We start from the raw sequence: 25,601 nt of genomic DNA, 5'->3' as shown, positions 1-25,601 counted from the left end.
CCCTGAGCCTGGTCCTCGCCTTGGAGAGGGACGTTCACGGCCCCTCCCTGCCGGCAGGCGGGGCAGCTGGGGAGTCCCCATGAGCTCCTCTGGCCCTCACAGTGACCCCGAGACCCCCAGAAGGCGCAGAGGGGTGGGGCCCTGGCAGGCGTGGAGCTGGGGGGGTGGGGTTGGGACCCTGAGTCTCTGCCTCCGAAGCCTCTGCTCTCCTACACGGAGCCGCAGGATGCAGGGACCTCCCCCAGGGAGGGTTTTCTCAGAAAGGGTGGCAGGCAGGGGAACTCGGGTGGCTCCAAAGCCTTCCTGGAAACTCTCACCATCACTGCTCCCACACTGAGCCCCCCTGTGCCCACCGGCAGCCACTGAGGGGTACAGGGTGGGCCAGGAGGGGGCCTGGGTCTGACTGCAGGGGACAGCCTGCCCAGCTGTGCGGCTCAGTGGCGGAGTGGAGACTCGGGCTGGTACCTGGCCCCCCACCCTGGGTCGAGGCCCCCAGCCTCCTGGGCCCCCTCAACATGTGAACTAGGGGCGTTGGCACGCTCGGGACTCCAGTCGGGAGCCTCTCCGAGGAGGTGACCTGCTGGGAGACTGGAGTCGTGGGGATGTGGTCAGGAGGGGTGGCCGGCCAGGTCCTGTGGGAGTCTCCACTGGCGGGGCGTCCACTGTCCAGCCTGCCCAGCCATGAGGCCTCAGGCACAGCTCTGTTTCCAGAGGGGCAGCTGTGGAGGGTCCCCTTCACCTGCCTACTTGGAGGTGAGCGTTGTCTCCAGGGACGGCTTCCCGGGGCGTTAGGGCAGGGTGGAGGCCTGCACCCTCTCCCGACCCCCAGCGCCCACAACCCAGGGGACAGTCCTGCAGCGTGGGTACTGACGCCCGTGCCTGGCATGTGTCGGTCCCATGTCCCCCGCCACAAGAGCGCAGAGTTGGCCCTGCCTGGCTGACTCCGCCCCCCGGAGCCTGCTCCAGCCCCGGACGCCGTCATGCTGAAGTTCCCGGCGCGGACCTGGCGCCGCTGCCCCCTCCTGGGTGCTGCCGGCTGCCTTCCTGCCGCGGTGTGCCCGCAGGGGCAGCCGTCCAGTGCTGCGTCCAGCGCGCGCCTGATGCTCAGCGGAGGCGCCCGGCACCTGCCATGTCCGCGTCCACGCCGTGGCTGTCCCAGGCATGGCCCTTCCACACCGGGGCCTCTGACGGCAGGAGTGGCAACGCAGGCCCCGAGAAGCCCCGGCTTCTCTCCCCCAAGCCAGCCGCTCCCTCGCGTCACCTGCACGTTGGCGTCCATTGGCCCTGTGCCCCCAGGCTGGCTCCCGGTGCCCCTCTGACGGCCACTGGGTGGGGTCCTGCACGTGTGGGGGCTGTGGGCTGAGACCCCTGTCTGCATCTCCACCCTGGGTTCACAGCTGGCCGCCTCTGACCCTGTGGGCGTGGGCAGCCGGGTTGCGGGTTACTTTGGGTGGGAGTGCCACCTCCTGGGGATTTCAGCACAGCGAGGACTTGGGGTACTTCCAGGCTCTCACCCCTGGGCTGCAGGGTGCAGGGGCCACTGGGCCCCACCCAGGGTGGAGGCCACGGTCCTGCTGAGGGCAGCCATCCAAGGACCGTCCCCTGTGAGCTGCCTGTGACCCTCAGGGCGATGGGCACCCACTCGGGACCCCCAGGGCTGGCGTGTGCTGTGCCAGCTGCAGACCCTATCGGGGGTCTTCCTGCTGGTTCCCTCCAGCCTGCCCGATGCTGCAGGGCAGGAACCCACCAGCCAGCCTGTATCACTGTTTACATCGGTCACCCACTTGTTCCCTGAAGCCGTCTCACTCTGCAGCCCCAGGACAGGGTGTCCCCATGCCGCCACAGCTCTCAGGGGTGTCTGTGGAGTGGCAGCAAGGGCTCTGCTCCTGTCTTCCCTACAGCACGGTGCTGACAGTGACCTGGCTGCCTCCCCAAGGACGGCGATTCTGAGCCCAGGCTCACCACCACTGGCCAAGAGTGGGCCAAGAAGCCCGAGGAAGCTGCAGTCAGGAAGGCTTCCTGGAAGCGGAGGGCACTTTGGGCCTTGAGAGGTTGGCAGCAGTGGGGGTCCCCCGGCCGAGGGCACAGCAGGGGTGCAGGCCCGGTGGACCCGGGGGGAGGAGGCCAGTGGCCGGCTGGGGCCCTGTCTGCCACTTCCAGCAGCTTGCTGAATGCCTGCACCTGGGCTTTCTCTGGGGACTCCCTGCCCGAAGCCGCCCTCACTCGGAGAGCTCCCTGCACCAGTACGGCCCTGAGAGGCTCTACTCCCGGCTGCAGTGACTGGTCCGTGGGGGCCTGTGATCCAGCCCACTCATGAGGGTCCATCCTGGGACTCCTCCCGGACCTGCTGGGCAAGGAGCACCTGGAGCTGCCAAGGCCACCAGGCACAGAGGCCACCGTGGGCGTGACCTCGGGCAGCGGGGAATGTGCCCTGCCCCTTGCAGCTCCCCGACCCCCTGGGAGCTCAGGTCAGGTGAGGCCTGTCCGCTCGACCACTGCGCCTGCTGGGAGGGAGGGCGAGGTGGGGGGGCCTCCCTCAGAGCCTGCCCCCTGGGCGAGCCCTGCTCCTGCTCTGGGACATGGCTCTCTGTGCACCCTTCCATCTTCGTCTCCTTGACGCTGCCCCCTGGGAGACCCCCCATCCTCGCCCCACCCAGTGGATGGAGTGGGCTTCCCAGAGGCGATGGTGACTGCAGCCACCCTGCGTGCCCAGTGGCGGCCAGCGCTCACCCCTCAGGGCGCTGCACACTCAGCCCCTGGAGGATCTGCCCAGGAGGGTCCCTCCCTCCTCCGACCCTTGCGGAGAGGCCCCCAGAGTTCCTTTTGCACAAAGCTCTGAGGTGGAGATGCAGAAGCGGTCCCGAAGGGGCATGCACATTTGGAAGCGCCCGCCCCCCACCCGTCCCCAGTGGATTTGATTCTGGCTCTCGCGATTGTTTCCCGCAGCCCCACACACTGCCCTCTCGAATGGCAACAGAAGCGAAACCCACACAGGAAACCCAAGGAGGAAGAGCCCAGTGCCCGCTGACTCATTTCCCTCCATGTGAGGGGACGGGGCGGGGTGGGGGGTTTGCCTGGGCCACAGCCTCCAGCCCACAAGGTTCCCTTCTCTGCTCCCCTCTCCATCTGCACCGGACTGGCCTCCCGGGGGCAGAGACACTGTGCGGGGCTCTTGGGAGCAACAATTATTTGCCATTTTTGCTCCAACGCTCTGTGTGTTGGGGTTTCTGTCCTGGGTCTCTGAATGGATTGTGGCCTTTCCTTGTTGATTCTTGGGGATCCCTCCTAAATCCTGGCTACGCGGCTGTTGTCAAGTGTACAGGTGTTGCAAATGTCTTGTCCTAAGGCCTGGCTTACCTTGGTATTTCCTCTGGTAACTCTGAGTGGACAAAAATAACCAACATGAAGGTAGTCAAATTGACCCCTATGTTCGTTTATTTTTGACAGGCTGAAGAACTCCTCCGGTGGCCGAGGGTCATAAAGACGACCAGCTCTGCTGTCTGGAGTGCCTTATCCACCGCCTGGAAGGATGGCCCTGCGTGATGCTGAGTGTCATGTCAGGGGTCCTTCTGGGAGGGGCTCACAGGTGACAGGAGTTGGGAGCAGGGGATGCGCGGGTGGGGGCAGCTGGCGACATTCTGGAGGCTGAGCGAGACGGCTGTGGGCCCAGGGCAGGCTCTGAAAACGGGTGGGCCCGCTGCACCTAAACAGCCATGCTGGGATCCGCCCACCTTCCGGTGACTCCGGCCACTGGATCGGGCCCCCACCGCGCAGACCGCGTCCCCACGTCCCCAGATGTTGCTCGGCGGGCGACAGAAGCCAACAATCTCGTGCTAGACCCACAGGAGATGAAGAACAGCCGCTCGGAATCCAGGACTCAGCCCCTGGAGGTGGGGAGGGGCAGGGGTCGCCAGAGCCTGCGGGGTGCCTCTCCTGCGGGTGACCGCCTGGCTCGCGGCCATCTCTCGGCCGCGGCTCCGCCCCAGCTCGTCCCCCCGCACTCCGGCCCCGGGCCCTTCAGCCGTCCCCACGGCTCCTGCCGCCTCGCCTAGCCCTGACCAGGTGCCCGCGCGCGGACCCACCTTCGGACGGCCCCAGGGCGCGCGCGCTGCTGCGGGGGCGCGGCCACGGCGACCGCCCCTGCCCTGCCGACTCGTGAGCTCGGATTGGCGACCCCCGCCCGGCGCGCCCCGGACCTTCCCCAGCCAGCTCCTACGTCCCGGCCCCGGCCTCGTGCGCCCCCATCCTAGCCCCGCGACCCCCGCCCGGGGCGCCCCTGATCTGCACCAGCCACCTCCTACGTCCCGACCCCGGCCCGCCTCCTGCGGCCCTTGTCCCGCGACCCCCGCCCGGTGCGCCCCTGACCTGCCCCGCGACCCTCGCCCGGTGCGCCCCCCGAGCCCCACTCGCTGCCCCGAGCGCCTCGCTCAAGTCCCCGCACCCAGTCCGCCGGCCTCCTCCTGGGCCGCGCGCCCCACAGCCCTATGAGGATCCCGGGCCGAGACCGCCGTTCCGGATCGCGGCCGCATCTGGGTCCGGTTCCGGGGCAGCGGCTGCGGGCGGCGGCGTTGCCCTTTGCAGCGTGCGGTGGTCAGAGGCCGGCGGCGGGGACCGAGCGCCCCCTGGAGGCCGCCTCCGGCTCCGCCCCCCGCGCAGGCCCCGCCCCGGCCCGGCCCCCAGGGCGGCGCATGCGCGCGGCGCTCCGCGGGCGGCGAGAGCGAGGCCGGTCCGCATCCGCGCGCCTGGCGCCCCATTCATGCTGGGCAGCGGCGGCGGCCACGCAGCGGAGCCCGGGCGCGGCGGCCTCGGCCTGGGCGGCCTGCGCGGCTTCAGCGGCCCCGCGGCGGGGCAGGGGCGGGCGGCGGCGCGGGCGGCGAGCTGCGATGGCCGGCGGCGGGCGCGCCCCGGGGCAGCCTGTGAGTAGGGGCTCAACTTTCCCCGCGGCGGGGCGGGCGGGGGTCCGGCGGTGGTCCGGCGGGGGTCCAGGCTCCGGGCGGCCCCGGGCCGGCCTCCTCGGGGCTGCGGCCGAGCGGCGGGCGGGGGGCACGCGGGGGTGGGGGGGGGCTGCGGCGCGCGTGTCCGCGCCCCCGCGTGTCCGCGCCCCCGCGTGTCCCTGCGGCTCCCGCTGGGTTCACGCGTGTCCGGGCGCGGCCGCGGCGCCGGCGTTGAGCCCGCGCGTCCCCGCCCGGCCGGGATGGGACCCTGCCCGCCGAGCTCGCGGGCCGCGCCGCCTCCTCCCAGCCGGGCGGGGAGAAAGTTCGCTGCAGCGCTGCCGGGAGGGCCCTTCGGCCGGCCCGGGCCGGCGGAGCGCGCTGGACGTCCGGCGCCGGCAGGCCCGCGGGTCGGAGTGGTCGCAGGTCCGCCCAGGCCCGCAGGCCCGCGCGGGCTGGGAGGGGCGGTGCGCCAGCCGCGCGCCCGGCCTCCTCGCCGCCCCGCGCGGGGCCTCTCCAGGGTCAGTCGCTTCCCGTGGCCGCTCTGAGGGCTCCTGCGCGGCCCTGGGCCTGGTGGGCGGCGGGGCTGGCTGCAGCGGGGCGCGATCGGGCGGCCTCGGGGAAGGGATTGCGACTCCGCGGACCCACGGCCGTTCCGAGACCACAGGGACAGCCCAGGAAGGGGGCGAGAGGGGCTCCGGCGGCCGTCTAGGGCCCGGAGCTGCCCCTGGTTAATCTGTGGGGTGCTGGGGCCACGCCCCTTGAAAGAAAGAGGGGTGTGTGTTGGGGGACGTGGACCGAGCCTTCAGCCCCCGAGCCTGGAATCCGGCGGTGCGGCTCTCCGCGCTGCCCCACCTCTTTCCGAGCCGAGGCCGGTTCTCAGGGTCTTCGCGGGGTGGGCTGTGCCTCGCTCCTCGGGCCCTGGGGAGCTCGCCCAGGCAGATCCCCTGGCGCCCTTCTGATTTGGGGTGTGCAGAGGAGACCAGGTGCTGCGCCAGGGGCGAACTGGGAAGCCAGTGATTTCTTTCTGGCCCGGCAGCAAGTCGGCCTGGGAGGGGGCCCGGGAGTCCCCAAGTGGGCATTTCAGGTAGAGGAGACGGCGCTGCAGAGGCCTGGCCAGCCCCGGTGTGGCTGAGGTTGTGTGCGTGGGGGTGGGGGACCGATGAGAGCTGTGAACCAAGCCGACTGCCCTTTGCCGGCTCTGCCGCGGTTGGTGTGTTGTAAGCCCCTCCTCAAGCCGAGGAACGTCTCCGGGTGTGAAATGGGGTCGGGAGGAGAGGATAACTCGGGGGAGCCGGGGAGCAGGCACTTTTCCTGAGGAGCAGGACTCGAGTGCCTGCGATCCCGGCCCCCTCGGACAGGCCTGGAGGGGAGCAGGCGGCTTGGGACCACCTCCGGGGGCCTGTGTGGGGGAGGTGGGGTGACGGGGCAGCTCTTGGCGCTGGCTGCTGACCGACAAGGCACCCCTGGGTAGGACGCTGTGTCTTCTCCGTCCCCCATGCCTCAAGCTGCCCGAGTCCCGCGAGGGTCCAGATGTGGCTGGGGAGTTGGCCAGTGGGGCGGGGGAAATCGGGGCCGTTCCTCTGGGAAGAAGCCTCTGAGGGCCTTTGTTTCTCAGGGCGCAGAGCGGCGGTGGCCGCGGGCCGGCAGAGAAGCGGGTGGCGCGCTCTCCACGCCCTGGCGGATGGCTGAGCCGGTCCTGTGCGGGCGTGGAGGCCGCTGGGCCGCTCCCTGCCCTGCTTACCTCCCGTCGGCACGCCCAGCCCTGTGCCCCGGGCAGCTTCTCCCTCCCGGCCTGGCTCTGATTGGTGCTGCGGGCACCCTCACTGCCCTCTGCGCGGTCCAGCAGGTTCCACCCCGGCCTTTGCTCCTGCTGCTCTGCGCCCGGGGTGCCCCTCCCCCGCCAGCGTCGGGCCTGGTCCTTAACCAGCAGGTGGAAGGGCCTCCCCGGACCCCAGCGCGGGCCCAGAGCTCGTATCTGTCCCGGCTCCTCTCCCCCGGCCGGCGTGGCCCTACCCAGCAGCCGCTCTGGAATGAATGCATTTTTTCCTGGGTAGAACAGAGGCCCGTGGGAGTCCAGGTCTCCGTGGGAGTGTGCACAGCTAGCTGGGTGACCTTGGGTCTATCTGAGCCACAGCCCGTTCCTCGTGGGTAGGGGGAGTCCCCCAGCTGTCTTTAGTGGCCCCTGTGAGGGGGTGGTCTGGACGCCCTCTTTTGCTGGCTGCAGCCTGGCTGGTCCTCTGGGCAGCCCTGTTGGAGGGGCAGCGGGCCCCCGGCCAGGCTGGAGTTTGGATAGCGCTTCTTCAGCTGGGTCCCTCCTGTTTAATATAAAAAGTAGGGCCCGTAATTGCATTAGAACGTGTGTAATTATCCGGAGGAGGGGAGAGCCCAGCCCCTGGTAATTGCAGGCCTGCTTTGAACTGATAAACGGTGAGTGATTCATGTTTTCTTTGGAGTTCGAAAGCACTCAGCCCAGGCCCTGCCGAGTCCTGAGGAGCCTGTTCTCCAGTACTGCTCTGCCCTGGCCTCCTGAGCTGGAGGCAGGGGCTGGGGACTCCTCTCCCTGCCGCCTGGGAGGTCCTTGGCGGCCATAGTTGTTGGGAATGTCTGGGCAGGGAGTGAGGGGTAGCTGACAGCCTGCAGGCAGGGTTCTGTGGCAGCACAGCCTGGTGCCCTTTCTGTGGGATGCTGGCCAGAGTTCCACCCCTGCTTCTGGGGGCTCAGCATCCCGCCTCAGGCCCCCACCCGTCACCCGTGGAGTGCTGACCAGCTGCCCCACCCACCCCCCCCCCCCGCCGCCTCAGTTCTCGAGGCTCAGCATCCCCGAATGGAAGAGGGTGTGGGGAGTGAAGTTGGGGTGGGCGGCAGGGCCCAGTCACTCACTCACATGGGCAGGTCCTGGGCTGGCCTCTGGGGCTTAGGCAGCTCTCGTGCTGGTGGGGACAGTGTCTGGGGACAGCTCGGGCCTCAGACTACAAGGGTGACAGACAGCTGGAGAGCTCACGGCTGCTGCCCTCAGCCCGCAAGTCCAGGGACAGCTGAGGCGGGACCCTGACTGGGCACCCCGGCCTGCTCACTGTCACCCGGGAGACGAGCCTGCATAGACGGGGAGACCCTGGCTGGCGACCCGGTCAACCACGTGGCTGCGGGCCCCAGAGGCTACACGTAACCTGGAGTGTGGCTGCCAGCTGCTGAGCTGTGGGGAGATGAGATTGTTTGCGAGGAGGCAGGGTCTGGGGGCTTCTCGCCTGGGGTAGGGACAGCCATTGGCTGGGGGTGGGAGGTGCAAGCCACCCCGCTGCAGGGGAACTCCTCAGAGAAGGGGGCGGGGCCGGGCTCTTAGCGAGCAGGGCTGGGGGCGGGGCGAGGGTAGGTGGGCAGGGCTGGGGGCGGGGCCAGGGGCGGGGCGGGGCTGCGAGGAGCCCCGCCTTCTGCAGGGACCACACGAGTGTTCTCTACTGCCTGTGAGTACTGTCCAGCCCGCAAGGCGCTTGGGCAGAGAGGCGGTCACCACCGTGGGAGCTTGGAGCCGGGAGCCTTGCTCCCTGGGGGGCGTGGGCAGGCCCAGGTCTGTCGCCCACCTCCCGGTCCTGGGTTCCTATCTTCTCCCGAGCGGCAGAGCTCGAGCGGCCCGCGCTGCTGGCCGGAGTGTGGGGCTCAGAATAGCTGCTCCCAGGGCTCCAGGCCGGGAGGGGCTCTCCCTTGCCCCTCTGGAGTCTCCTGGAGCGTCAGGCTGCGCCCCACGAGTGGGACATCCCGGCGGAGGATGGGCACTGGCGCTCAGTGACGGCGCAGGTGACACGCCCTGTCCCTCTTCCCCGCAGGGCTGAGGCTCCTGTGATGCCTGGCGCCGAAGGACCCAAGCGCCTCTGCCTGAGGCCCCGGCCCGTCATGCTGCTGTCGCGCCTGAGCCCGCGGGCTCCGCTGCTGCTGCTGCTGATCCTGCTGCTGCTGCTGCTGGAGGCTGCCCCCCCGGCAGGCGGGGGTCCGCAGCCCCCTTTCCGCACCTTCACTGCCAGTGACTGGGCGCTGACCCACCTGGTGGTCCACGAGCAGACGGGCGAGGTGTATGTGGGCGCCGTGAACCGCATCTACAAGCTGTCGGGGAACCTGACGCTGCTGCGGGCGCATGTGACGGGCCCGGTGGAGGACAACGAGAAGTGCTACCCCCCACCCAGCGTGCAGTCCTGCCCGCACGGCCTGGGCAGCACCGACAACGTCAACAAGCTGCTGTTGCTGGACCAGCCCGCCAACCGCCTGCTGGCCTGCGGCAGCGCCTCACAAGGCATCTGCCAGTTCCTGCGCCTGGACGACCTCTTCAAGCTGGGCGAGCCGCACCACCGCAAGGAGCACTACCTGTCGGGCGTGCGCGAGGCGGGCAGCATGGCCGGCGTGCTGATCGCCGGGCCGCCCGGCCAGGCGCAGGCCAAGCTCTTTGTGGGCACGCCCATCGACGGCAAGTCCGAGTACTTCCCCACGCTGTCCAGCCGCCGGCTCATGGCCAACGAGGAGGACGCCGAGATGTTTGGCTTCGTGTACCAGGACGAGTTCGTGTCCTCGCAGCTCAAGATCCCCTCGGACACGCTGTCCAAGTTCCCGGCCTTCGACATCTACTACGTGTACAGCTTCCGCAGCGAGCACTTCGTGTACTACCTCACCCTGCAGCTGGACACGCAGCTGACCTCGCCCGACGCTGCCGGCGAGCACTTCTTCACGTCCAAGATCGTGCGGCTGTGCGTGGACGACCCCAAGTTCTACTCCTACGTTGAGTTCCCCGTCGGCTGCGAGCAGGCGGGCGTGGAGTACCGCCTGGTGCAGGACGCCTACCTGAGCCGGCCCGGCCGGGCCCTGGCCCACCAGCTGGGCCTGGCCGAGGACGAGGACGTGCTATTCACCGTGTTCGCCCAGGGCCAGAAGAACCGCGTGAAGCCGCCGCGGGAGTCGGTCCTCTGCCTCTTCACGCTCAGGGCCATCAAGGAGAAGATCAAGGCGCGTATCCAGTCCTGCTATCGCGGTGAGGGCAAGCTCTCACTGCCCTGGCTGCTCAACAAGGAGCTGGGCTGCATCAACTCGGTGAGCACCCCGCCCCACCAGTCCGGAACACGGGACATGGCCGTCCCACCCCTTGAGAAAACAGGTGATGTGACTGTGTCCGTGTGCCCTCGTGCCCGTGGACAGAGGCCCCGCCCTCGTCCCTAGTGCTGTTCTGGGCTCTGGCTGGCCGGGCCTTGTCTCTGTCTCACAGCTGAGGCCACTGAGAGGTGGGGCGATGTCCAGGGTACACTGCCAGTAAGGGGCGAGCCGGGGCCAGACCAGGGTCAGGCGGGCCGTGGGCACCGTCTCCTCTCAGGGCCCTGTCTCGAGGCTCTGCTCTCTGCTGCCCTGGTGCCTGGCTGTGCATCTCACCTGGGTGGGCGGGAAATTGGGGGGCCGCTCAGTGCCCATCGGCTGGCTGCTGTCTGTCCTGTCTCTAGGCCCTGACGGGGCCAGCTGCTTTTTGAGGAGTGTATGTTGCCCTCCCCCAGAAAGGATGATCTTCCACGGGAGACCCCAGACTCGTAGGGGGTGAGGGCTTGTTTGGAGGACCTCAAGCGCCTCTGCTGCCCAGGGCTTGGGGTGGCCCCAGGAAGGGCCGGCCCAGGTCTTCCCGCCTGTCCGGGAAGCGTCGGGCCTCCTCGGCGCAGCTGGAGACTGCTGGCGGGCGCCTTGCTAAGTTTCCTGTGTGCCCTGTGTGTGTGCCCCCTTCCTGCCCCTCCCGTCCGCCCTGGTCCCTCCCACCTCAGCCCCGCAGCCAGGATCCTGGACCCCGCCCCAACCCTGCCCTCAACAAACCTCAGCCGGGCCTGGAGCTGCCTGACCCTGTCCCCCTGCCCTGCCCTCCCCGCCCGGCTCCGGAACCTGCGCTATCGATTGCTTCCTTCCCTTGCAGACGCCACCTCTCAGCCGGCCCCTCCCTCTGCCTATTAGGTGTCACCCCGCATCCTGTCCTGAGTGAGCCACCCCAGCTCCCCACGTGCCCCTGGCACACACCTGTGTGCCCCCCACCGCTCCCTGTGCCCCTGTGGTGGGGGGCAGGGCCTGGGCCTGGTGGGCGTGAGAGGCGCCCTCCGTCCCGGGCTCCTGCTGCTCAAGCAGCTCCCAGGGCCTCCGTCTCCCCACGACCAGCCGCAGCTGTGCTAGCCACCCCTTGCACTGCACGGCCGCAGCGTCTCCCCGGGGGACGGCCTGGGCCTCACCCCCCCGCCACCTCTTCAGCCCCTGCAGATTGACGACGACTTCTGCGGGCAGGACTTCAACCAGCCCCTGGGCGGCACGGTCACCATCGAGGGGACGCCCCTGTTCGTGGACAGAGACGACGGCCTGACCGCCGTGGCCGCCTACGACTACCAGGGCCGGACGGTGGTGTTCGTGGGCACGCGCAGCGGCCGCATCCGCAAGGTCAGCACGGGGTCATTGCCGGGGCTCCGGCGCCTGTTCTCGTGTCCTGGTGGGGAGGGGGCCCCAGTCCCGGGGACCATCGTCTCCTCGCACGCCCTGGGCGCTCCTGCATCCAGCACGTGTCAAGGTCCTGGCTGGGCGTCAGCGCGTGGGGGCAGGTCAGGCCTGTGGCAGGTTAAGGCTGACAGGGCCCTTCGGCCTGCAGGCCTGCCCACCCACAGAGGTGACCTCCAGGAGACCGCGGGGGGCGGGGGCGGGGCTGGCCGGGTGGCCCTCTCCCCGCCGGGATCGGGTGTCACCGAGGCAGCACTCTGCCCAGAGACACAGGACCAAGGGCAGGGTGAGGCTGGCAGCCCGCCCGCCCCTGGCTGCAGTGAGCCTGTTGGGGTGCCCTAGCGAGGGGGCAGCTCCCCGGCCCCTCCACGGGCTCAGCTTGGGGGTGTACAGGGCGGGGGTGGGGGCCGGGCGGGGGTGGGCATCCTGGGGTGGCAGCGGCCCCAGGGTCAGCACTGGCTGGCTGGGTAGGGACCCGCCCAGGGAGGCCTGGCTGCCGCGGGCACAGCTCCTGGGGGCCGGAGGGTGGGGGTGCCTGGAGCCTGGAGGGTCAGTGCAGGGGTGGGGCTGGTGGATGAAATAACAGCTGGCGGAGGCTGCCTGCTGACCCAGCTCGGCCCGCGGGTGCCGGGTGGGGGCTGGGTCCTGACTGCTTGCTCAGCCCTGGTGCCCAGGCCTAAGGGGCGGGCAGGTCCCTGGTCCCTGCCACGTGCGGTCCATGGGCTCTGCGGCCTCTGGGCAGGGCCCTCCCTCAGCGCCGGCTTTTCCACCCATGGACGGAGCCATGGGCCTTGGGCCCTGGGGGCTGTGCCGAGGGCACCCCCTGGTGGGTGCTGCAGGGTCCTGCCCGTGGCAGTGTGGAGTCGGTGCCGGTGTGGCAGGCCCACCCCATGACCCCCTGTCCTGGCCCTACCTGGGGTGGCAGGGCCTCCAGCAGGGTTCTGCCTGCAGCCCCAGGGCTGGGGGTCAGTGGAGAGGGCCCACAGACCCCATGGGGGTTCCCTGGGGAGCCGTTTTTGCCCCCTGCCGCGGGAGCCCGTCTGGGGTGGGCTGTGGGCGAAGCAGCAGGAGCTCATTCCTGCAGGACCCTCAAGCCCATCGCCTGGCAGAAGGCTAGCATCCGGGGCTGGGGGGGCCCCTCCTGGTGGCCGGTGAGCTGGTGGGCAGCTGGTCAGGCAGGGACTTTGCCCACAGGCCACCCTGTGAGGCTGGGAGGACGGGTTGGTCCAGCCCTGCCTCCCTCTGCTGTGTCCCGGCCTCACCCCCTGCCCCCGTCCCGCTGAGGGAACCTGAGGTCCCGAGGTGGCTCTCAGAGCAGTAGGGCCCCCATGAGCAGGTCCCGCGTCGGGACCAAGGAGCTGATAGTTGAGGCCCCGGCCGCCCCCCAACCTTCCGGGGCCGGTTGCCTGCTGCGGCCCTGCTGACCTCGCGTTCCTCGCGGGGCGGATGGCGGCCTTCCCGAGGGTCTAGGGTCCAGCCGCACCCGGGGCTGTGAGTTGGGCTGGTCGAGGGGGTCTGTCGTGGGGGCGTGACCCCCGCGCACCCCGTGTGGACCGGCGCGCACCTTCGGGGGGGCCTCTCTCTCGGCCTCCCCGTCCGCCCCCGGGGCTGGGGCTGCCTGGGCGCGGGGAAGGGGCTTCTTGTCCCCATGCTGGGCCTGCCCCTCTGTCCCTGCCCCCGCCGGCTCCTTGACCTGCAGTTCCCACCTGAGGCCTCCAGCCTTGACCTCCTCGAAGGGCTCTGCTCCCGGCCGCCCGCCTCTCGCTGACCTGGCCTTCGGCAGCACATTCCTAATTCCCGGCCCTGCCCGGCCCCTCCCGCGTCGTCCCAGCCCGGCCTGGGGGTGGAGGTGGCTGTGGTCCAGGGCCTGGCGGCCAGCGGTGCCCGCCCCCCTCCACCCCCCGCAGGCTCCCAGCTCTCTCCTCCGGGCCTGGGAGGGCCGGGCCTGGGGTTCAGTGCAGGCCTGGCCCCCCGTCCTGTCTCCCCACGTTCCCAGAGTCCAGGCCTGGGGCCCCTCCCCGCCTCTGCGCGGCCTGCTGCGCTGAGACGGACCCGCCCCGTCCTCCCCACAGCTGGTCCTTCCTGGGCTTTAAACAGCGACTCGGGGAGCTCTGGGGACGCGGCTGGCTGTGGGCCACCTCCAAATGGCGTTGTGTAAAACTGCAGCCGATTAACTGAAGAGCTGCCAACCGGAGCTGCCGCGGGCTGGCTGGGGTGCCCCCGGGTCCCTGCCCTCCCCGTGCCCCGCCTGCACCTGCCCCCCCAGCCGTCCCCTCCTGCTCATCTCCAGGCCCATCGGGAGTCCTCGAGCTGGCCCGGGCACCCGAGGGAGGTGGGGGGCCTCCGGCCCTGGACTCCTGCCAGGGGTGCCTCCCGCCCTCCCCAGCCGCGGTGTGGGCCTGGGGGGGGGGGGTGCACCTGTCCCCGGGGCTGTGGGGCCAGGGCCAGGCAGGGACTTGGCTGAGCCCTGCTGCGGGGGTCCTGCAGGGTGGAGGAGCCACCGCTACATCCCCAGGCAGCCCTGGCCACTGCCCTGCACCCCCAGGGAGCACCCACCGTGGGCTGCTGGGACGGGAATGCCCCTTCCTCTCCAGCAGCCTCGTCTCCAGAAGCTGCTCTTGGAAAGGCGGTGACGCCTGCTCCCCACCTCAGGATTCTGAACCTGGGAGACCCTGAAAGCTGGGTGGCTGTAGGGGGACCCTGCCTCCAGGGTGGTCCGGCAGCCCCTCCTTGGGGTCCCAGTGCAGGCCTCGCAGCCTCGTGCTGACCGTCTGTGAGCATCTGTGGGGCCCGTGCTCCTCACAGCCAGGCCTGTGCACGATGGGGTGCGGGAGGTGTTCCGGGGGCGGGAACGGGGGGCTTACAGGTCAGAGGGGCCCTCGCTGTGCGGGAGGGGTCGGGCCTGTCCTGTGCACAGTGGACAGATGTCTGGGCACCCTGTGGTGCGCAGAGGGGGGCCACAGAGGTCTGGTCTGGGGCTCCCAGTGGCTCTGGAAAGTAGGGTCACCGCGTCGGCTGCTGTTGCAAGGTGGGGTTGGTGCGGGGCTTGCGGCAAGGACATCTGGCCAGATGGTCACCGCTGCCTGCCCTGGCATCCCTGGCCGTGGCCCCGGCCTGTGAGAGGAGGCCCAACGACTTCTGCGGCCCCCGTGCCAGCTCTGTGCGGCCTCCACAGCCATGGGTGGACCCTGCGGGCAGCCGTCCCCTCCTCCCTGGCAGGGCTCAGCCTCGGGGGGCCCCCCCTCCAAGCACCACCCCCCATCAGGGGCTGTGAAGTTTCACTTCTGAGTGCGGTGAGTGGGTCGTCTGCAGTCAGATGAGGAGACCGAGGCTCAGGGAGGACCGCTGCTTGTGTCGGTCGGTCTGTGTGCTGAGAATCGAGGACAGGAACCGTGAGATTCCTGGGACCCCTGTTCCCCCACACCAGGTGTGTCTGGCCCAATTACAGCCATCAGGCCTGCTGCAAGTCGTGTCTTAATTACCTAATTACCACCAAGAGGAAATCACTAATTGCTTCTTCAGTATCAAATTCCTTCTGGCCTTCCTGAGAACGGCCCCCAGCCAGAGCAGGGGGTGCCGAGGTGGCCCAAGAAGGGTGGGAAGGGTCCAGGAGCAGGCCTGTGGGGGCCTCAGGCCTGACCAGCAGGGAGGTGGGGAGCAGGGGCCGCTGTCCCCTGGGGGCAGGGAGCAGGCTGGGCTCCTGCGTCTACAGGAGGAGGGCGCCCGTGTGGTCTCCGCCCTGCGGCCCACTGCCCCGTCCTCTGCCTGGATACCAGGAGGGGTCAGCCATGGTGCCCCTGCTTCACAGCAAGGAATCGGGCTGTGTCTTGGGTTGGGTGGGACAGGGCACTTTTCCCTCCTGAGAGGGCCAAGCCGGGCAGCCCCCTGCCTCCGGGCGGCGAGGGCGCGTGCCGGCCTTGGCAAGCAGCCTGCATGGCCCAGACGTCCTCCCCGGGGCCCCCGCCCGCCCTTGGCCCGGAGAATGGACCCTTTGTTGGCTCTGGGCTGGACAGACAGCTGACCTGGCCGGGCCGTCAGCTGCCTGCCTGCAGCCGCTGGCCAGGGCCTCACGGCGAGGGGTGTGGGGCAGCCAGCTGGAGCGGCCCCGGGGCCGGGGTCCCTGTGCAGGACCTGCGTGTCCTGTGCCCTGGGCTCCGGGGTCCTGTTGGCCAGGAGGTTGGGATGGGGCCAGCCTGTGTGGCCGTCTTCCCCGAGCTCCTGCAGGCCTGCTGCCCCGGCTGGTGGCCCTCGGGTGACAGCTGGAGGCAGGGGTGTGTGTGTCCTGCCGTCCTGCCAGCCAGCTGGCCCTGTGCCCGCCCCACATGCCCCTTCTCCCTGGAATGCTCCCCTGGCGGCTGGCCACCCCCCTCCCCTGCTTTGCCCCAGGTGCACCTGGTGATCCCGGCTTCTGGCTTCTCGGGCAGGTCTGGGGACACAGGGTTCCCCTTCTGTGGGCTCCAGGGCCCGGCAGCCCTAAAATCAGCCCTGCCGGCTCATGGGGGCCCTAGGACTGGCCAGAAGCTCTGACTGGCACCCATGGGCTGGGCCCCTGCTGAGCCTGGCCAGGCGGCTGCCCGGCATGCAGCGTGGGGGCACCTGCCTCCCCGACCCGCCCTGAGCGCTCTGTGCCCTCCAGAAATGGGGCAGCCTCTCATGTGTAAGGGCCAGGGGCTGCCCTGTGCCGGCAGGTGGGTGGCGGACGGCGCCTGACGGGTGGACAGCTGGACAGGCACGCTCTGGCCGCAGCTGTTGGCAGCCACCTGTTGGAGTCGGTCAGCCCGCGGCTGCAGGCCTGGGGGCGGCGGCATTCCGGAACCTGGCTGGCTGTGGCCCCACCCCCGCCCCAGCGTGCACCCCCCCACGCGGGCCTTCCCTGCAGCGTCTCCCTCATCCCCCCAGGGTGGGAGCCCCCAGGCCGCACCCACAGCCCGGCCGGTGCTCTCTGCTCTGAGAGGGAAGGGTCAGGACGTCTGCAGGGAGAGCCTGGGGCCCAACACTGGCCCAGTTCAGCACCCTCCCGAGGGGCCCCTGCCCAGGTCCGGGGTGTGGTCAGTCAGGCCAGGGCCGGGCAGGCCTCCCCAGGGTCCCGGGGTGGGCGGTGCACCTGCAAGGGCCCTTTGCAGCCCCGGTGCCCTGCCCTGCCCTCCGACCGGCTGTTCCCCACCGCCTGGCCGCATTCCAGCCTGGGCCTGTTGGCCTGGTTGGCTGGCTCTGGGGGTTTGCTGTGGGGCCTGCATCCCCGGGCGCCGTCTGCTGGGCCACTTAGTCCCTGAGTGGCTGTGGGGTGGGGGACGGGGGGACGCTGAGGAGGCGTAGGGGATGCTGAGGAGGCGGGGGGGATGCTGAGGGGGTCGGGGGGGATGCTGAGGGGGTCAGAGGAACGCTGAGGGGGTCGAGGGGGGGACACTGAGGGGGTCGGGGGGGACGCTGAGGGGGTTGGGGGGACGCTGAAGGGGCCCAGGGGGGACGCTGAGGGGGTCGGGGGGAACGCTGAGGGGGCCGGTGGGGGACGCTGAGGGGGTCGAGGGGGGGATGCTGAGGGGGTCGAGGGGGGTCGCTGAGGGGGTTGGGGGGAACGCTGAGGGGGCAGGGGGGACGCTGAGGCAGAGCCCGCACGGTCAGGGCACGTCTAGGCCGGGCTGGGGCATGGGCCGGACTCCTGGCCTCCTCGGCCTGGGGCTGCCTGTGGGGTCCCCTCCAGGCCCAGCCTGGGGGATGGAGGCTGGGCTGCTGTGGCCACCCACCCCCCCGGCTCCCCGAGGCTGTTTGGGCAGCTCTAGGCCCAGGCCGGCCCCCCCACCCCCCAACAGCCCAGCTGGACTCGCCTCTTCCGGGTCTGGTTTGACTTAAGCCCGCCCGCCTGGCGGGGCAGCAGCTGAGCGGATGTGGGGGGGCCGCGGGCCCTCAGGAATGCGGCCCCCCCACCTCCTATCCCTCCCTCCCCTCCCCCTGCCCCATGGCCTCCGCCCGGGACACCCGCCCCCGTGGGAGCTGGCCTGAGCCAGGGGCGTCTGCCTGCCAGTCAGGCCGGCCCCACCGCGTCCTGCAAGTGAGGGGCAAGGAGCAGGGCTGCTGGGCCGCAGTGGAGGTGGGCCGGGGGCCCCACGCGGCCTGGGAGGAGCCCCTAGCCCAGAGCCAGCCCTGCAGGCTGGACCGAGCCGGCAGGACACTGCCCCATGGGTCCCCTCTCTGGAAAGCCCCTTGGGTCTCGCTGTTAATTAAATACATTTGTTTGGTAAAAGTAGCTAAAAATACTTGCAGTGTCTCGAGCGGCAGGGAAGAGCTGGCTGATTAGCGCCCAGCTTGTTCGGGGCTTAGGGTACCTTTCAGCGCCGGTGCCATGCCTGCCCCCCTGCCTTCTAGCCGGGGTGCCCCCCCTTGGAGCAGCCCCTCAGTCTCCCTCCCAAGGCCGGGGGGGCCTCTGTCTGCACTGGGCACCCCATGTGTCTCCTCCCCTCTGCACAAATAGCCCTTCCCCCGGGACACCCGGCCTGGCCCACTGCCCCCGCCTGGGCTGTGGCCATGCAGCTCGAGACCGGGGGTGGGGCGGGTGCTGGGCGGTGGTCGTCCTGTCCCTGGGGACCCCCACGCCGAGGCTGCGGTCTGCGTCACTTGACGAGGTTGGTCCAGGTGCAGTGGTCCTGGCAGGTTTCCCCGAGAGGGGCTGGGGCGGGAAGACCCCCCCGACACACACACAGCGTGGGTCTCGTTCCCACAGATCCTGGTGGACCTCTCGAACCCCGGCGGCCGGCCGGCGCTGGCCTACGAGAGCGTGGTGGCCCAGGAGGGCAGCCCCATTCTGCGTGACCTGGTGCTCAGCCCTGACCGCCGTTACCTGTACGCCATGACAGAGAAGCAGGTGGGCGCCCCAGGAGCTGGGGGGGCTCACCAGCCTGCCGGACCCCCTCCCTGACCGACTGGGCACCCCTGGAGTCAAGCGCCCAATGAATGCCAGCCGGACCCCCTCCCTGACCGACTGGGCACCCCTGGAGACAAGCGCCCAATGAATGCCAGCCAGACCCCCTCCCTGACCGACTGGGCACCCCTGGGGATGAACCCCTGGGGATGAACCCCTGACGAATGCCTCCAGGCCGGGGGCTGGCGTTGGAGGGGGAGCGTCCGGGGTCCCTGGCTCCTGGCTCTGGCCTGGCCAGCTCCTCCAGGCCACGCGCTGTGCTGCTTCTGCCCAGCCTGCCTGGAGCCCGCCGCTGCCCTCTGCCCAGCCTGCTGGCCGCTGGCAGCGAGAGCAGCAGATGAGGACAGGCCCCTGTCCCTCCTGGCACTGCCTCCTCCTTGCCCCCCGGCCCTGGCCCCCGCCGTCACTCCGCCTTGGGAGCGGCCGAGGTCGGGGTGAGCAGGCCCACCCACCTCCTGGCTGAGGACTGGGGCCCGGTCAGGGCGCAGCAGGGCAGGAGGGACCGGCTGACTCCTGGGATGGACAGAGCTGTCTCCTGGGCCTGCTACTGTCTGCAGAGAGCCAGGTCTGCGTGGCCTGACTCGGGCAGGACTGGGGTGACCCTTGAGTGGACAAGGCACAAAGGAGGGCCTGAGACGGGGGCTCCCGGTGTCTGGGGGGCGAGCCTGACATCAAGGGTCCTCCGCCAGGTGACACGGGTGCCCGTGGAGAGCTGCGTGCAGTACACATCGTGTGAGCTGTGCCTGGGGTCCCGAGACCCCCACTGCGGCTGGTGTGTCCTGCATAGCATGTGAGTCTGCCCCGGGCAGCTCGCGGAGAGTCTGGAGGCGCCGGCCTAGTGCTGGCTCCCCTGGGTCTGGTTGGGGGCGGTGGGCATCCCGTGAGCTGCTGAGTGTCAGAGGCCCAGCACCCCTGGGTCAGGACAGGGTATGGGGTATCCTGGGGCCCCTCTGGCCTCCTGCCTGAGCCCAGCCCACACCCACGCCTGCAGCTGCTCCCGCCAGGATGCCTGCGAGCGGGCCACGGAGCCCCAGCGCTTCGCTGCGGACCTGCTGCAGTGCGTGCAGCTCAGCGTGCAGCCTCGCAACGTGTCCGTGACTACATCTCAGGTTCCGGTGAGTGCAGCCGCCTTCGGTGGGGCGGGGCGGAACCTGGGTGGGTGGGGCCCAGGGTGGGATGAGGCCCCCCCTGGGGTGCTCACTCTGTCCCCCGCTCCACCCCCCAGCTCGTGCTGCAGGCCTGGAATGTGCCTGACCTCTCGGCCGGCATCAACTGCTCCTTCGAGGACTTCACCGAGTCCGAGGGCGTTCTGGAGGACGGCCGGATCCACTGCCGCACCCCCTCTGCCCGGGAGGTGGCGCCCATCACGCGGGGCCAGGGTGAGGCCCCGAGGCCTTCCAGCCGGGGCAGGGGGCCGTGGTCAGCGCAAGGTGGCGGGGGAAAGACTGCAGCCAGTCCCCGCCCACTGGGGTGGACGCTGGCCCCTGGTGGAGGGGAGGGTCCTCAGCAGGGCCCTCCCTGGCTCCCGGGGCCTGGCGTGGGGCCCTGGTGACCCGGCCTGTGCTGCTTGTGCAGGAGACCAGCGGGTGGTCAAGCTCTACTTGAAGTCCAAGGAGACGGGCAAGAAGTTCGCGTCCGTGGACTTCGTCTTCTACAACTGCAGTGTCCACCAGTCGTGAGTGCCCCGCCCCCTCGCGGCATCTCAGGCCTGAGGCCCGGCTCGGGAGGCCTCGGGGTTGTGATGCAATGATTCGCCCCCTGTGCGCAGTGGGCGCCAGGTCGCTGCTGCTTTGTGTGGGCAGGAGACGGCCAGCCAGGGGTGGGCACTCAGGACCTGCCGCCTGGGGGAGAAGGATCTGGTCCCCCCGGGTTGGGGGGCCGCTGGGGCATGGCTGGCAAGGCCATGGGTGCTCTCCTGGGGCTTCAGAGGAAGGGTGGGAGATGCTGAGGGCCTGGCTGTGTGTCCCCCTGGGTCCAGGCACGTGGGGCAGGGTGCCCAGCCTGGGCAGGGTCAGCCTTGAGCCGAGGCCCTGGGTTTTCAGTTGTGTCTTTGCGGGTCTGACACCCACCTGGCGGCTCACGGGCGCCCACCAGGGGCCTCGGTGTTGCTCCCCTGCCGGGGTCCAGCTTCCCCGTGCTGGGCAGGCTGGAATCTTTGGGGTGGGGGCTGTGTTCCAGAGGCTGGGAGGGGGTGAGATGCTGTGTGGAGGCCGGGCCGTGGGCTTCCTGGAGTTGTAGGTGAGGGTGCAGGGCGGGGCTCTGTGGCCCGGCCAGCCTTGTTCAGTCAGGGAGCCAACTTCCACTGGGGCTGTTCCGCCTATGCTTAAATCTTAGTTTATTAGGAAGAGGTGGGATTTAAGACATGCTGCTCAGGGCGTCCCTGGTGGTTCGGTGGTTAGCACTCCACACTGTTAATGCAGGGGCCTGGGCTCGGCCCCTCGTCCGGGAGCTAGACTCTGCATGCTGCCACAGAAAGACCCTGCGTGGTGAGGCTGACACTCTGTGCAGCTGGGTGATGGGTACTTAAGAGAAGCCTCTGGTAGTCGCTCCATCGTGTCCGACTCTTTGTGACCCTGTGGACTGTAGCCCACCAGGCCCCTCTGTCCGTGGGGTTCTCCAGGCAAAAGTACTGGAGTGGGCTGCCATGCCTTCCTCCAGGGGATCTTCCCGACCTAAGGATCACACCTGGGTCTCGTACGTTGCGGGCAGATTCTTTATCATCTGACCCACCAAGGAAGCCCTAAAACTATATATTAAAACAAACAAAAAAATTACACAAGAATGTGCTTCTCAGCTGCGCTAAATGCGTTTTCAGTGTTGATGGTCGAGTGGCCTGGTGCCAGCTTCAGAGGGCTCTGTCCTTGAGAGGGTCTGTTGGGCGACGCCGGTGTGGATGGTCAGGCCGTGGGGGGAGTGGGGTGGGGAGCCCCGGCAGGCAGTGACCAGCTCTGGGCAGTGAGGGGCAGCCTGTGCGGAGGCCCCAAGGCGCAGCCCGGGGTGGGCGGGTGTCGCAGGCCCTGCCTCACCGCCCGCGTCTCCCGCAGCTGCCTGTCCTGCGTCAGCGGCTCCTTCCCCTGCCACTGGTGCAAGTACCGCCACGTGTGCACGCACAGCGCCGCCGACTGTTCCTTCCTGGAGGGCCGCGTCAACGTGTCCGAGGTACGGGGCCGCGTCCACGCGCCCGAGGTACAGGGCCGCGTCACCGCGTCCGAGGTGCGGGGCCGCGTCACCGCGTCCGAGGTGCGGGGCCGCGTCACCGCGCCCGAGGTGCGGGGCCGCGTCCACGCGCCCGAGGTGCGGGGCCGCGTCCACGCGTCCGAGGTGCGGGGCCGCGTCCACGCGTCCGAGGTGCGGGGCCGCGTCCACGCGCCCGAGGTGCGGGGCTGCCGCGACGCGTCCTAGGTATGGGGCTGCAGTGACGCGTCTGAGGTACAGGGCTGCGGTCGGGGCTGGAGGCAGAGAGCAGCTGCATGCGGGGTGCCGGCCAGAAGGGCTGTCCCGGCCTGGGACTGTCTCTGGCGGCATTGGCTGGTGGTCACCGCTTGGGGGCTGCACGCCAAAAGCATGTCCAGGCACAGTGTGGGCAGAGGCTGTCTGTCCAGTGTGCCAGGTGGCAGGAGGAGTTTGGTGTGGACGGGGACTGGGCCGAGGTGCAGGTGTCTGCTGGTCTCCAGAGTCGCCGTGAGGCCGCATGGTCCTTGCCAGTCACTGGGGCTGATAGCTCCGGGGCCGGGCAGAGCCCTGACTTTGTTCTGGGTGGTGGGGCTGGACTCGCCCGGGGAGGGGGATGAGCCAGCGTGGACCCCTCGCAGAACCTGCCCTGCCTGCCCCCGCCCACCCCCCGCCTTGTGGGCCTTCGCTTTTCCACCTCCCAGTAAGGATGCACGTCCAGGACAAGCTGGCAGTGGGTGGAACGAGCCGAGAGCAGGCGGGCACCCGGGGGAGCGGGCGGGTGGATGCCCCAGGTGTGCAGCCTGCCTGGGGGCCGCCGGTGGGCTGAGCCAGCTGGTGGTGGCCGCAGAATGGACGTGTGAGGTGGGGGCCCTGATCACACTGCCTGTCTGAGCTGTTCCGCAGAGGGTGCCCCCCGGGGGTCCTCCAGCGGGGCATCTGTCTGGCCTCGGCCCATGCCGGTGTAGACCCTGCTCAGGCCGGCTGTGGGGAGGGGCCTTAGGGGTCAAGGGGCCTGTCGGAGGCGGGCTGACTTCAGACACGCCCCCTCCCAGCTCGTCCCAGGTCACGTGGGGCTGTCCCTAAGGAGCGTCAGGCTGGCTTCCAGGGCGACCCCCTCCCCCCAGCACGCGCTCAGCCGTGGGGGCCTGGGTCCCCGCCCCCCAGCGCCTTCCTGCCTGTGGTGGCGGCTCAGGGTCTTGCGCTTCCGCATCTGCTCAGTTGCCTTCAAGGGGGCCACCAGCGCGTGGTGGAGAGGGGGCGGCCTGGGGGGTCTCGTGTGGAGCCCCTGACGGAGGGCCACCCTGCTGTGGGAGCGGCCCACGCCCAGGCCCCGGACTGTCTGCCCCCGTCCAGCCTCCGCAGCAGTGGGGTGTGGGGGGGGGGGGGTTCCACACCAGGGCCGCGCCCTGCCCCTCACTGCCCACACCAGGGCCGCGCCCCGCTGAGACCTGTGATCACAGTGCCCCGGCAGCAGGCTGGAGGGCAGTCGTCCGGACGCTCCCTTGGTCTGTGTGAGCGGACGGGCAGCAGCAATTGTGGCCCCTCGTTCACGCGTGGACCCGGATGGGGCTGGGGAGGGCTCGTGTCCACACCGCTCGCCTGCCCCCAGCCTGGCCTCAGCCGCTCAAGGGGCTTGCGCCAGGCTCGAGCCGACCCCTCTCTGGGGCCAGGGTCCTGAGATGCCAAGGCCACAGCGAGGCTCTGGCCTGATGGGGGCCGGGGGGGGGGTCTGTGCAGCAACACTTGGCTCCTGGCCGCAGAGGCGGTGAGGTAGGGGACGGTGGGAGTGGGGCCGTGGGGCTGCTGACGGGGGCTGGGCACTGCTGGCCGCTGTGGGCACATGCCTGCTGGCCACTGCTGTGGGGCTGTGGCCTGAGCTCCACACACTCTGCAGGCCAGTACCCATGTGCCAGCCAGTGCCCGCGTGCCAGGCAGTCAGTGCCCGCTGGCCAGGCAGTGCCCATGTGCCAGCCTGTGCCCATCAGTGCCCGCGTGCTGGCCAGTGCCCATGTGCAGGTGGCCCCCGGGGCACCTGCAGACCCAGCCAGGGGTCAGCCTGCCAGGCTTGCCCTGCTCCCTCGGTGCCCACAGGGGCCCCGGGAACCTCTGCAGAGCCAGCCCTGCCGCCTCGGGAGCTGCCTGTGGGGCGTGGGGATGGCAGCCTGCTTTCAGCGCCTCTATTTAAAGCTCCTCCTGCGGGGCTCCTGCGGCGACCCCGGCTCCTCCACTGCCGCTCCAGCGCTGCTGCAAGCACGCCGGGCCGTTGCATCAGTTCTAGTTGCTGAAACGTGGCCCTGGGGGCCAGGCTGTTTTTCTGCCGCTCTGACTATTTTTACCTACTCCCTGGGCCCCCGGCCGAGAGCTCGTGCCTGCTTCTGCCTCAGGGGCCTGTCAGCTGCTCCCAGATGGGGCCGCTCTGGTGGGGGTCCCAGGGGCGGGCCTGCCCAGGTCACAGTGTGCTGCCCGTTACCCGGGCCTGGCTGGCTGGCCCTGGCGCCTCTGGCGTGCCTGTGTGTGGGGTGGGCATTCGATGCTAGACCGGGCCCCATGCAGCCGCCCTGCGCCTCCAGCCCAGACTCAGCTGCAGCCTTGTATCCCCAGGACTGCCCACAGATCCTGCCCTCCACCCAGATCTACGTGCCCGTGGGCGTGGTGAAGCCCATCGCCCTGACCGCCCGGAACCTGCCGCAGCCACAGTCGGGCCAGCGAGGGTACGAGTGCCTGTTCCACCTCCCGGGGGGCCCGGCCCGCGTTGGCGCCGTGCGCTTCAACAGCTCCAGCCTGCAGTGCCAGAACTCCTCGGTGAGTCTGCTCAGTACCAGGGCGCCTGCTGGGACCCTGTGCTGTGGGTTTCTGCTTTAGCAAAAGGGCCCTGTGCAGGGGGCGCCCCGGTCCCCCACTCAGGCCACGCCGGCCCCAGCTGGGAGGCCCCGGATGAGCAGGCCACCGGGGCCACTCCCAGAGCTGCCCTGATGCTTGGAGGGAGCCTGTCCATCTCAGACGTGGGTGAGGGGCCTGGGTGGGCTCAGGGCACAAGGGGTGTCCCTGGGGGCCGAGGCAGGGAGACAGCACCAGCTCCTGTGAGGTGTCCTGTGTCGGGATGTGGCCGCCACGCGTGGTGGCCGGTGCGGGCAGCCACCCTTGGAGCCTCACGCCTGACAGGGTGCCCTCCCAGAGGCTTCTGATCACATCCCGTGAGTTTAGTGATGGTGGTGTCCACAGGGCTAGAACCTCGTGGTGGGAGAGGGGAGAGGGCTGACTTGGTGGTCCTGAGGCAGCAGGCCTCGGTCTCCCCATCTGTTCAGGAGGGCAGTGGGCCTCCTGGCATGGGTCAAGGCCCTGAGTGGTGGGTGGGTGCCTCTGGGTCGTCTGCTAGGCCCCCAGAACCCAGGGGAGGGGCACGAGGTCAGAAGTCAGGCTCTATCTATCCCTCTTGGCTCTGTCCTGGCCAGGTGGGCCGGGGCCCAGGGGTCAGCACAGCCTCAGGGCAGGTTGGCCCTCGGCTGGTGCCTAGGGTCCCCTGCCTGCCTGCCTGGCCAGTCCCCTTTTCTGCCTGCCTCCTTAGCTCCTGTGGGCTCCGCCCTCTGCCTGTCTCTCCCTGGCTCCCCTTCCTCCCTGTGCCTCCCCAAGGCCGCTGTCTCTTTTCTCCCCACCTCCCCCCACCCCGCCAGGCCCACATCTGTCTTCCCTGCAGCCCCGTGTGAAGGGAAAAGAAAGCATCAGGGAGTTTGATAGGATCCAGTTACATTCCTGCAGATAAAATGATGAGGAATTGCCCTGGGACGGAGCGCAAGTCTTCAGCTGAGAAAGTGGGGCACAGCTGGGCTCCCTGGGAGGGCTGTGTCCCTGAGCCCAGCCCAGCCTGGGGGCGGCTGGGGGGCAGCCCTCACAGGGGACACTCATGTCACACTCAGGGCAGTCCTGGTGGGGGCTTGTTGCTCCCGCCTGGAGATGAGGAAGTGCCCAGGGGGTGCAGGAGTCCTGGCATCCTGGCGGGGGTCACCCTGGAGGCTGTGGTCCTGTGACTGCTGGAGGGTGGGGGCAGCAGCTGCCTGTGTGCAGAGAAGCAGCTGGATGGGGGCAGACGC

The 25,601-nt window shown here is 69.7% G+C and overlaps 1 protein-coding gene and 1 long non-coding RNA gene across 3 annotated transcripts in view; one reads left to right on the top strand and one right to left on the bottom strand.

Annotated features, from left to right (window-relative positions):
- Positions 1-3,412: 3,412 nt before the first annotated feature.
- On the bottom strand, positions 3,413-4,600 carry LOC138424842 (uncharacterized). Of its 2 annotated transcripts, none has more exons than XR_011250986.1 (2): positions 4,442-4,600; positions 3,413-3,884 (listed from the first exon to the last, which is right to left on the bottom strand). It is a non-coding gene; the product is annotated as an uncharacterized lncRNA (long non-coding RNA). The 2 variants fall into 2 exon arrangements; XR_011250985.1 differs by having other exon boundaries at positions 3,413-3,833; positions 4,442-4,589.
- A 102-nt stretch (positions 4,601-4,702) lies between these two features.
- Positions 4,703-25,601, top strand: part of PLXNA1 (plexin A1) — a 39,171-nt gene continuing 18,272 nt past the window's right edge. The window contains exons 1-10 of the mRNA XM_069562279.1: positions 4,703-4,916; positions 8,756-10,004; positions 11,187-11,369; positions 18,142-18,282; positions 19,029-19,129; positions 19,331-19,454; positions 19,565-19,718; positions 19,915-20,014; positions 21,384-21,498; positions 24,115-24,315. Of these exons, the coding sequence (XP_069418380.1) occupies positions 8,772-10,004; positions 11,187-11,369; positions 18,142-18,282; positions 19,029-19,129; positions 19,331-19,454; positions 19,565-19,718; positions 19,915-20,014; positions 21,384-21,498; positions 24,115-24,315 (2,352 nt within the window). The 5' untranslated portion in view covers positions 4,703-4,916; positions 8,756-8,771. The remainder of the gene's footprint in view (positions 4,917-8,755; positions 10,005-11,186; positions 11,370-18,141; positions 18,283-19,028; positions 19,130-19,330; positions 19,455-19,564; positions 19,719-19,914; positions 20,015-21,383; positions 21,499-24,114; positions 24,316-25,601) is intronic.

Source organism: Ovis canadensis, chromosome 19 (genome assembly GCF_042477335.2).
Source record: "Ovis canadensis isolate MfBH-ARS-UI-01 breed Bighorn chromosome 19, ARS-UI_OviCan_v2, whole genome shotgun sequence".
Lineage (NCBI taxonomy): Eukaryota > Metazoa > Chordata > Mammalia > Artiodactyla > Bovidae > Ovis > Ovis canadensis.
Note: the sequence above shows the minus strand (reverse complement) of the source record. Positions and strands in the feature narration are given on the sequence as shown.